The sequence below is a fragment of the Oryzias melastigma genome, linkage group LG5, assembly GCF_002922805.2.
Source record: "Oryzias melastigma strain HK-1 linkage group LG5, ASM292280v2, whole genome shotgun sequence".
In the NCBI taxonomy this organism is placed as follows: domain Eukaryota; kingdom Metazoa; phylum Chordata; class Actinopteri; order Beloniformes; family Adrianichthyidae; genus Oryzias; species Oryzias melastigma.
Genome location: NC_050516.1, coordinates 12314401 through 12325761, shown reverse-complemented (window position 1 = coordinate 12325761; position 11361 = coordinate 12314401). Strand labels below are relative to the sequence as shown.

At 39.1% G+C, this 11361-nt stretch overlaps 1 protein-coding gene across 3 annotated transcripts in view; it reads right to left on the bottom strand.

Annotated features, from left to right (window-relative positions):
* Positions 1 to 954: 954 nt before the first annotated feature.
* LOC112145661 (LIM domain and actin-binding protein 1) overlaps positions 955 to 11361 on the bottom strand; it is a 15924-nt gene continuing 5517 nt past the window's right edge. Inside the window, exons 3-10 of one of the 3 annotated variants that reach the window (XM_024271021.2) lie at positions 11002 to 11047; positions 7515 to 7940; positions 5736 to 5793; positions 5574 to 5659; positions 5144 to 5213; positions 3354 to 3385; positions 3130 to 3263; positions 955 to 3061 (exon numbers count right to left, since the gene is read on the bottom strand). In XM_024271021.2, the coding sequence (XP_024126789.1) occupies positions 2131 to 3061; positions 3130 to 3263; positions 3354 to 3385; positions 5144 to 5213; positions 5574 to 5659; positions 5736 to 5793; positions 7515 to 7940; positions 11002 to 11047 (1783 nt within the window). In that variant the 3' untranslated portion in view covers positions 955 to 2130. Of the gene's footprint in view, positions 3062 to 3129; positions 3264 to 3353; positions 3386 to 5143; positions 5214 to 5573; positions 5660 to 5735; positions 5794 to 7514; positions 7941 to 8637; positions 8793 to 11001; positions 11048 to 11361 lie in introns of those variants that run through there. The other 2 variants (XM_024271022.2, XM_024271023.2) reach the window with 2 other exon arrangements.

The following is an 11361-nucleotide window of genomic DNA, read 5'->3' as shown; positions in this document are numbered from 1 at the left end:
TTTCTTTTTCTTTACAAAATTAGTAAATTGCTTTAATTTTTTTAAATGAAGGAAATAAAAATGGTGTTGCTTCCTGTATTTTTTTAATTATTTTAGACAATACATCAAGATCCAAATGCTGTAGAAGCAACTATCCTTTTATTTTTGGGTTAAGGATCTTATTGTTGAAATTGAAGCCATATTGTATAAACTTGTTGCTCTCAGGTTAAGTTAAAATTCAGACAGAATTTCTGTTTATTTTGCTGAACTGAACTGTTTTGTGTCACAAAAATCTTTTTGTACACTTTTGATCTGTTTTGTCTCAATTTTTCTCTGTTTATATTAAAATAAAATGTCCCTAAATGCAAAAACAATATGTTTGGCATTTTGTCAATTGATGCAAATATCTCAATCATCAAAGTTAAAGGAGGACGGCTCTGCTGAATGTAAGCCTCTATGATGATTTGAATTCAGGAGATTTTTTTTTTTTTATTCAATTTTTATTTTATTTATCCCGTGACGGAATAAAAATATTTTTAATTTGGTTACATTCATCCCAAGTTAGAACAATTTATACCTAAAAACCATCTGTTTATTAGTGACTTTATAAGCAAAAAAAAAAAAAAAAAATCATTAAGTTTTTGTTAAACTATATTACCAAAAGTATTGGCTCACCTGCCATGAACTTAAGTTTCATCCCATTCCTAATCCATGGAGTTCAATATGATGTTGGTCCACCTTTTGCTGCTATTACAGCTTCATCTCTTCTGGGAACCACTAGATTGAGGAGTGTGTTTATAGGAACTTTTGACCATTCTTCCAAAAGCAGATCGGTCAGGTCACACACTGATGTTGGTGGAGAAGGTCTGGTTCTCAGTCTCCACTCCAGTTCATCCCAAAATTGTTCTTTGGGGTTCAGGTCAGCCAATACTTTTAGTAATATAGTACATTTCAAAACAAGCATAGAAACAAAGGCATCGTTTCATCTTTATTAAAATCACACAGCAATGTTTTTGACACACATGAATGTCCAGAGAAGATTACAAATGTTCGCCTCATGAACAGCTGAGAACATTCACTGTTTGAATAAAGGCTAGAGGCTTTTGAAAACAGTCCAGAAAAAGACATCTTTTTTTGAAAAATGTAAAAAATAAAAGATCTAATTTACCTGAAACATACTAATATTCCATTTTATCCTTACTATTGTCTGATGAGAAGAAAAAATGAAGGAAAAAGATTTTTCTGGAGCATAAACCTGACATTTAATGAGGTTTCTCTGCTGACATCCACAGTTCAAACAAAAGGAACAAAGATTTATTTGGTCAATTTACCTCTTCTATGTTGGTAAAGTGCCTTGAGATGACTCAACTGATACTATAAAATATTTAAAAAATCGTCCCCGGAGCTCATCAAAACTTGAATTAAGATAAACAGTAAATAAGTGATGAAAAGAGAATTATTTGTGGAAAAAAAGTGACGCTTTGCTGCGTAGTAGTTAACAAAATGTATGCAAAAATCTGAATAAACAGTGATGCTTCATATATGTCTATGTAATCCAGAATTTGGATCAATTACAGTTTATGATTGTAAAAAAAAAGTTAAAAAGTCATGAAGTTTGAGCCCCTGCAGCTTCAGTAGATTTGGTTTTTTAAAGGCAACAAAGGATTTGAGAGTAAAAAACATCAGAAATCACGATGGTGAAGTACAAAACTTACAAAAATAAAGACAACCATCCCACCACCAGAAAAGGTAGTTTGTGCTTCAGTAATGCAATACAGTACCGTTTTAAAAGCAACGTTGAATTGATGGAAAAGAAAAAAAATTTGGTCCCGGAAGAGAAGAAATCCTCAAAATGAAACAGAAGAAACCTGGTACAAAGTTGGTTAGGAGCCAACAAAATAATTGCAATAATTAATCTAAACAAAGATAAACACTTCTGCAAATTTAAACGTCATAAAATGTTTGATTTTTTTCTTTACATGACTAATTTAAAAAAAAAATGCAGAGTGAGACATCTCAGTCTCTAAGGCTATCATTAAGAGCACATTCATACTTTTCTTTTAAATTATAAGGTTAAATTGACGGCTCATTCATGATAAAAAAAATCAAACTTTGGTTTATGGGGAATGAATGAGACATTTCCACCAGCTTCTATGCATCAGGATCCTCCTCGTCATCATCGTCATAGTAGCGGTTCTTCTTGATGATATCCTCGGCGCTCAGCTCCTCCACATCCTTCTCCTCTTCTGTAGAACCCACTTTCTTAGAGGTGTGGTTCTGTTTTGGCTGAGAGGAGGCGCCGTCATCAGACGGGGGTTCCTGCCGTTTAGCTAACCTCTCCGTGTCCCTGTGGGAGACGGTCACACTTGACGTCTTCTGCTCTTCCTTCACCTCCGTGTCGTTTTCGTTGGCTCTTCCCTCAGACGAGGTTTTCTCCTCAAATGATGCTCTCCATTCCAGCAGAGACCTGAGCGGGCGGCGGCGCTCTCTGGGACCGGCGTTGACGGGGGGTTTGGTGGCAACAGATATTGTAAAAGGGCGACTCCGCTCCTTCAGGGAGGTGCTCCTCCTGAGGCTCTTCAACTCCGCCCGCTCTGTGCTCTGCAAAGATGGATGCGCTGCATCATCCGGAGGCCACTTGGCCCGCCGCGGTCGGATTGTGGGAACATCTTCAGCGACGGGACTCAGCGGCTTTTCGGATTCGCCCTCGTCAACGCGGGGAGGCCATGCGACCCTGAGCTTGCGGGCGTCGGCTGGTTTTTCTGTTGGCTGATGTTTTTCTTCTGCCTTGACATGGTTCTCTAGTGAGGCAGTGAGGTCTAGGACCTTCACCTGAGGAGAGGCGTCTCCAGGTGAGGACACCTCAGAGGGGTTCTCAGCAGGATGCTTCACAGTCTCTGGTTTCTCCGGTTCTTTGGGCTTCACTGGTTCCTCGCTTTCCTCCACATCAACCCGCGGCTCCCAACGCTCTTTATGAGGACGATGGCCGAAGCCTTCGTCGTAGTTTCCTTTGGCTTTAAACAGTTGGCTGAAATGCGGCTTGCAGTAGATGTTACCATGCAAAGATGCATAGTTCCCCAGACTAAAAGGAAAGATGATTTCATTTTAATTGAGATCGAAGCAGCTTCTGTAGAAGAGTCAGAGACTCACCTCAGCTTTGTGTTGCAGTGAATACAGCGGAAGCAGTTCTTGTGATAAACATGCTGATGGGACATCAGCCGCTCCAGCTGGAACACCGTTTTCTGGCAAACGACACAAACCTCCCTCACCGGCGGACAGAACTTCTGCAAAGACAGCATTTATGCAGCGTGACGGTGAGCCGGCAGGTTTGTTTACACTGAAGTTCACATGTACGGTCTGTGCTGAGGACTCACTCTGGGAGCCTTGGGTTGCTCAGTGCTCTGCCCTGAAACAGAAAAAAGACATTAGCTCTGCTGCGAGAAGCAAACCAGAAAGTTCCTGAATTCACCAAAACTATCCATCATCTTCTGCTCATCCAGGACCGGGTCGCGGGGGCAGCAGTCTAAGCAAAGATGTCCAGACTTCCCTCTACCCGGCAACTTCCTCCAGCTCCTCTGGGGGGACCCCGAGGCGTTCCCAGGCCAATCGAGAGACATAATCTCTCTACCGTGTCCTGGGTCTTCCTCGGGGCCCGAAACACCTCTCCAGGGAGGTGTCCAGGTGGCATCCGGACCACCAAAACCCCGGAGAGCAAACACGATCCCCGAGCATCTGTGTTCACAGCTATGTCACAGTTTAAGCTGAGAATCTATATATGTTTAGAGCCTTCGCAGAAGACCGACCCACCAAGGATGACCATACTGCTACGTTCACGTCGGCCTCGGCAACCCTCGTTCAAATGACCTCTTTCAACAAGGAGTCAATGTAAATGCGCATATAAGCCCGTTTTTGGGCTTCCATATTGTGTTGCTATGTAAGTTTTAGGTCAATTCTGGAGCTCTACGTACAAAACTGTTTGGCTAACAACTTAGACGGGATTATACAAGTTTGTTTCCTCCCACTCCCTTTCAAGCAATTTGATACTTAGTTATCCAATGTCTGACATATCTTTGTACGGATTTAAACCTCTGTTGATTGTATTGCACATGCGTTATCCTTACTCTAATTGCTTAAAAAAAAACATGTCAAATCAAAATCAAAACTTTGACCAATCAGAGACTCTGCTTTTGTGACATATGGGAAGTGTCCCTTTTCAATTCACAGAAGTGCCAAGCGTTTGAAATTTGATCATGAAGGAGAAATCAAGAAGTCTGGAGCAAGATTAGCGAGATTTGCATCTCTTCAAAACTTTGCATCAAGTCTCTTCCAAATTACAGCTGGTGGAGATGCGCCAGTATCAGGTAGCGACAGTCCAGTGTGAACAAAAAAAAAAACCTGAAAGCGCATTCAAGAACCTGCATTCTTAGAATGTGGATCACATGCCCGGTGTGTACGTAGCATTTCAGGAGCAAGCTCCAGATGGTATCGCTCTCTGGTTTGATGGAACTAACACGCCACGATAACGCCAGACCCAGACTCCTTTAGTACTCTCCATCCGGCTGTGTGGCTCAGAGACAGAACCTCTAAACAAGACCTGGCAGCAGGAATAAATGGTCTCAAATGGACCCATCGCATCTCCAACAAAATTCTAAGTACCTGCACATGCCAGCCCAGAGCATCCTGTCTGGCTGGGCAGAGCTGCACCCGCCACCTTACAAGAGCCATCTCCAGGTTGACCCAAAGGTCGCAGGCTGGAGACGACCACGAGGCAAGCCTCGCACTTGATCAAGAAATATCAGACAGATCTCAAACTACACAGAGTTGCTGCGGAAGATCCAGAGCTGTTGGATCGAGACCGACGGCGATGGAGAAAGCTGGTGATTTTTAAGGGACAGGACCCCGCCCCCCTCCGCAGGAGAAAACCACGATGATGTTTCTGCTCTCCTTTAACCTCTGATCTTCTATGACGTTTACTCCCCAAAAGCTAAAACTGCCTTTAAAATGGAAGCACTTCCTTTGTTGCTATTCAGCATATTCAGATAACATCAGATCTTCATTTGGACAAGTTTCTGTAGGCAGACACTTAAAGTAAACCAAAAACTATTTTTGAAGGTGCAAAAATTTTAAATATCATTTATTAAAATGAGTCTTCCATTAATCTTACCATTGCACTCTGTGGCAGGAGTGTGTTCGTCTGCAGAAGTGTTTGTCTTTGGAGCAAAAACGTCTTTGGCCTACATCAGCAGGGGTGAAAAAGCACAATTTGATTTCTTTTTTAAACAATAATTACACATATTGCTTAGTCCTAAACTAGGAGACAAAAATCTAAAAGGCAAAATTAAAAAAACTAAATTCAAAATCCAAAAAAAGGAACAAAAATATGATAAAAATCTTTCTATCAGGTTTGATTTTAGCTTGGAGAGTTTTTGAAATGTTCATGTTAACATTTTTAATCCAATGAGCCATTGGTTTCTTTGAGCAATAATATGTTCTACTCTGTACGCTATAAATGTACGTTTTGGAGGGGGGTTTATGGTAAAAAATTACAGTTTCGTAGAGTGAAGGTTTAGAAAGTTGAGCTGGATCTTCTTTACCGATTGTTTGCAGACAGCCGTCTGGTATTTGTTCATCTTTTCTCGCAGAGATGTAGACCTCAGCACTCGGTTTGTCACAGGAGGTTCTTGAAGCAAACGAGAAGAGCGTAAAATGATCAACATCAATCCCAAAAAAGCTGCTGCGTTCAACTGGAGACGTACTGCTGTGCTGGGGTTCATCCTCTGATGAAGTGCTGAGTACTGTTGTCCTTCCACTCTGCTACGAGATCAAAAACAAGTACAACAACATGAAAAAAGAACGTTTTTCTCACATGGATCATGACAGTAATGACAGGTTTTTTTGTTCATTTCAACCTGATACAATAAAAAAATCCTCATCATAAAAAAATGCAAAATAACAGAAAAAATTCAAAGTTCAAAAAGGACTTTGGATGAAGATGAACTACTAATCAAGTCCAAACACCCTTTTTTAGTTCAATCCAAACTTAAATTTATACAAAATGGTATTTTTTTAACAGAATTAAAAGAAATTAACATTGGAAATCAATTATGATCAAAAGTTTTTAGAAAATGTACAAATGACTGAATCTTGTTGCATGCCTGATTTATATTATTATATCACCCTTTATAACAGCTTTGAATTTTCTAATGAATTTTTAAAGACCCACTTGAGTGAAAATAGTGTTTTAAACATTTTCTAGTGGCATTTCTCTTATGAAGGAGGACATATACAGAAGATCAAAATTGCATTTCTGAAAGTTTAATTTTTCCGATCGTGGTGAACCTGGAGCAGACGAGAAAGTGGCGTTTGAAACAGTTTGTGGTATTAACTACAATCAGCAGGCTACAAGCTTCCTACTCCGCTCCATTCTGATCCATTCACTCGCAGACAAATAGATCCATGTGCATCTTTGTTTTCTTCGTCTGAGTCAAACTGTACGGCTGATATCTCCACTGCTGCACCGCTCACGTTAGGTTAGGGGATGTGAGGGGCCTTAAACTGAAAGGAGAGTGTGAAAACAAAGGGATGATGGGAAATGAAGGCAGGATCACTCTGCACCATCAGTCCTGCCCACAAACTTCTAATGAACTCTGCAGAAACTAAAACTTTTTTTTTCATTTTGACTAAAAACAACATAATCATAATTAAAAGAACACTGGGAACACTTTGAAAATAGATCAAAAGAGGATTGTAGAGGGATTTTAATGTCTTCCCTGCAGCTATCCCACATCTGAAGTGAAGTTTATCATTTGATCTAAAACTGTATTTCAAACATATTTGATTCACTCAGTGTATTCATTATCCCTAAAATGAAAGATACGATGGATGTTCTTTAGTAATTATTTTGAACAGGAATAATTTTAAAATTACCCAGGTCTCCAAATTTGATTAATTTGAATTTATTAAGCAGTTAGTAAGTCAGCTCATTATAAGACGATTATTCGTATGGCTTTTTTAAAGTTTACTGTTGTTTTACAGGGTTTTCCACACACCTCCACAGAACATATCAAGTTTGGAAGAATGAAGGAACAAAAGTGTACAATGATGACAGATATATTAAAAAAAAGGTTTAACTTTGTGAAGAACAGATAAAGTTCAAACAGATCTGTAGTCTGGGGAAAGCCCACACCGCAGAGAATAAAAAGCGAGATAAAAGCGGTTGTGGGGATCCTGTGAGGAATGAGGCTGCAGGGTCAGGAATGTTCCAACATTCCTCTGATAGTGAAGCTGAGACGACTATTTGAAGAGGGAACAGAGAATCAGACAATCAGATGGAGGAGGAGAGCGTCTGCACAAAATTAAATGGGAAGACTAGAAATTATAAAAAAAGAACAGAAAAGGGGAATGAGGGGAAACATTTTTTAAAATACTGTGTGATTAAAAAGCTATATATTTTTCTGAAATATGGATTCCAAACCTGCACGTTTCTGTTTTGCATTTTGGAAGCTAAGAATATATTCACTTTTCTTCTCATTTACCTTGGAGTCTTCTCCCTTCTCAAACTTCATCTTCAGGTTGTTCAGCGGCACGCTGGCTTTTTCATAAGATGCGATCGGGCTGGTTAGAACTTGCTCCTCAGACTTCTCTGGAGCGTTCCTGTCCATCAGCTCCTCTCCATCCATCCCTCCCTGCTCTGGATCCTCAGCGGTGGACGGCTGCCGGGCTTTGCTGGCTGACAGAGGGGCTCTTTGATCGGCCGGCGGGGCATGGCTCTTCATCGGAGGGTTGTCCTCGCTGATGGTAGGAGGTCTGCTCAGGACCGGGGGCCGGCGGCGAATGCTGGACTGTTTCGTTAGGGGGACAGGAGCGCTCTTTTCCTGGTTTCGGTCTCCTGCTTGCTCCCAGCGCTTCTTCAGAACGCTCAGGTTGCCAGAACGCTGGGACGATGTTACACTTTCAGATGACTGAAACAACAAGAAAAAATAATAACATTTAAACAGAATTTTCATTTTCCATCAGTGGAATGAAGGAAATGCTGGACTCCACTAGAGTTGACAGCTGTTAAAGCTGCTGCAGACGGTTTTCTGCTGACATCTTCAAGACTGGTTTGTGACAGCAATTATGGGCTCAACATACTGGAAATATTTCCACAGCGTTCTCTAGAACATTTCTTCAAACGCCTGTGTTCGCCACTCAAATTCTTCCTCCGCATGGAAAAAAAAATCAGTGGGGGACAAACTGAGAGGAACTTCCTGACTTAAGAAAGAGAAATGACACATAGAAAAAGAGGATGTGAGCATGACAATAAAGCTAAGCATAAACTGTGAAAAACAAAGTGTCTGGACAGCAATGACCATTTAAATCCAATATGTTATTCAATCTAAAGTTTCTAAAAATGGAAAACAAATTTTCTTAATACATTATTTAGACAAAAAGTCAGCAACTAAAAGACTTTACCACCAACTCACTGCTAAAACATCTAAACTGTTAAGTAAAAATGCAACTTGTGGTAACCAGTGAGGAGAAATACCTCAATTATACAAAGTAAAAAAGTTGAAACATTCCACAAATCAAACTGAACACAATTATAGCCTTTGTAAGAAAGATCTGCATAGTAACAAGCTTTTCTCTCCATTATTCAAGCCAATGGATAAAAGAGACCTTTGTGACTGCGATGAAGTGGTCCAACTGGACAGCAAGGGAAGTCCGAGTCCTCTGGCAGGTCTGAGTCAAAGAGCCGACGGCTGAACGCAACGGATGCTGGCGGAGGAACTCAACTCATTCATGGGAGCTGGTCCAACCACTTCAACACCAGGAAAGTGAAAGCCGGAGTCCAAATACCCAGGAAACCGGAGCAGGAAGTGGTGCGTTCAAGGAAAGGTTAACTCTTTGTGCGCCAATTCCACTCAATGGTTTCCAGAGAATGTTTTTTACAGACTTAGATAATGAAAGAGAATTGAAATGAATCCTTAAGGAAAAAAATCCTTGCAAATGTAAAACTGGGCATTAATTAAATAAAATAACAATATGAAACTTTGAATAATACCCATGGGTTGAGCTCAAAAACTTCCTTTTGCAAAGAGGGTCATTGCAATTCAATACTTTACGTTTCTTCACATAAAATTTATTATTTGTTTTTCAACCCAAATTACTGTTGATTTCGTATTTGAAGACCAGAAACAATGGATTTTATGACAGAAACCTGCAGGCCCATGTAAATTTGAAGGCAGAATTTGGTCCTTGAATCAGACTTTAGACGTGTCTGTTCTAAAGGTAAAAAATGAAAAAAAAAAATCAGCAATTTAATGTAAATAAAATAGCTTTAGGTAATTGGTATTTTTTTATACTTTTAATTATTTTCTAACCATGCAATTAGAATGCAAATCACTGCAGTAATAGTCTGAAAATTGACTTTAAAAATGTCTTATGGTGTATTCAGACTGAGTCCGCTTAATGTGGTCCGGATTGAGTCCTAAACCTTGTGTTTGCTCTGTGTTCACACTGGAGTCTACCAGAGATTTCTGTTCAGAACCAAAACCATGACTAAAGATCTCTTCAGTCATTGGCTAACAGTTATGGAGGTGGGTCAAAACTAAAAGAGAAAGACGAAGATGCTGTAGTTTGCAAATACTTGTCAAGATAGTTTACTTTTTAAACTTTTAATTTTCGCTGGTCAATTTTGGTCAGGTTCAATAGTTTTTACAGCGCTGTGAAGTGCTGCAGAATCGCGCGTTTGCATTTATGAACGTAGCATAAGATTGTTAGTTTTTACACATTAAAAAAAAAAAAAATTTCACATTTTCTCAACGGAAAACACAAAAATCAACAGTTAAAATGTAAAACCAATCAAAGCAAATCTTTAAGAATTCATTGTTTTCATTGTGTTGTTGTGACTTTTTACCTGTGAGGAACGTTTGTTCTAAACTATCGTATGAAAGCTGATTTGTTGACACTTTAAGGAAGGACTAACAAATACTACATGGTGGCTTTGACAAAAAAAATTGTCAAAAAAGAAAAAAATATATATTTTCAATAAGTGTAATCTTTAGGATTTTGATAAAAACTCTCCCCAATAAAAACTGCATTATATCAACTAACTTTTGCAAAAACTGCACAGATTTTAAATGTGATTTTATAGAAAAGTCTCAACATTTACTCACAAAAAACTATAGAAAAATTATTTTAGGAAAAGATTCTTATGGATGAACGAACTAACGAATGAACACAGTAGAGCAGTGACCCCCCCCCAGACACCCCACAACAGATGGCGTTTACACTGCCTCCTTAAATTTGAGTTGATTCACTATTTTTGTGCCTTTTCCTTAAGAATAAATATGCTTTTAACTGGTTTATGAACATGTCTTAAAGATAAACAAACTAAACTAATCCCGTGTTTCATTCAAAGTTTTCAGACTAAATGTGGAATCAAAGTAAACCCTAGATTGTTATTAAGGATTATCTAAACAGCGCTATTCCTTCACATATTCTGCGTAGGATTATGGAGACACACGACCCGCTGAATAATTAATCAAAGACTGACAAACATACAAAGCTAAGCTGTCCATAAAGAACACAAAGCTACAGTACCTTATATTTCCTCATGTTACAAACACACTGAAGCTCTTTTGATTTCAGTCCAGATCTCACTGACAAAGCATCGGGCATGCAGTTGGACGGGGATTACGCTGACGTGGGATTATAGCTTTGATAGCTTGCTTGTTGCAACAATTAGCCAATGAGAGGTCAGCTGGGGCAAGACATTTGGCCCAGACGGCGTGGTGGTCTGATGAGCCGGCGTGCGCACTCCTCATCCCAACGAGCTGTAATTCACTTAACAGCTGCTACTAAGCAAGACCAGGAGTGGAAATAATCTGAATTTAAACCTGAAGTTTTTTCCAAAATGATTTAAATAAGATGGAAAATTACACTTTGCAAAAAAATTGACTGGACTGGTTGATTGTTTTAATGAGAAAACCTCAACTGTAACTAATCTGAATGAAGTTCCACACATTAATATTTACTCACAGCTTTCTTTTTCTCTGAACTTGCTTCTTCAGCCGCTCTCTGATACCTGACGGGATTAAAAACAAAACATTTCTGGTGATTTAAACAAATAGAAAATTAAATACATTTATTTTACTTCATTTTATCACATGAAAAATGAAATATTTTGTTGATAAAATGATATTTTTGAGATGTTTCAGTACTAAACTTTCACACACAAAAGAAAAATGTTTAAAACCTTCATATAAATCAGTGAAAAAGAACAAGTAAACAGATATACTACAAAAAAACCCAACTGTTTTTTTTAATATATAGTTGGTCAATAAAATTTTGTATTGCTTGTTACACAACAGCCCCATAGATAATAGCGCCGCCGCCATG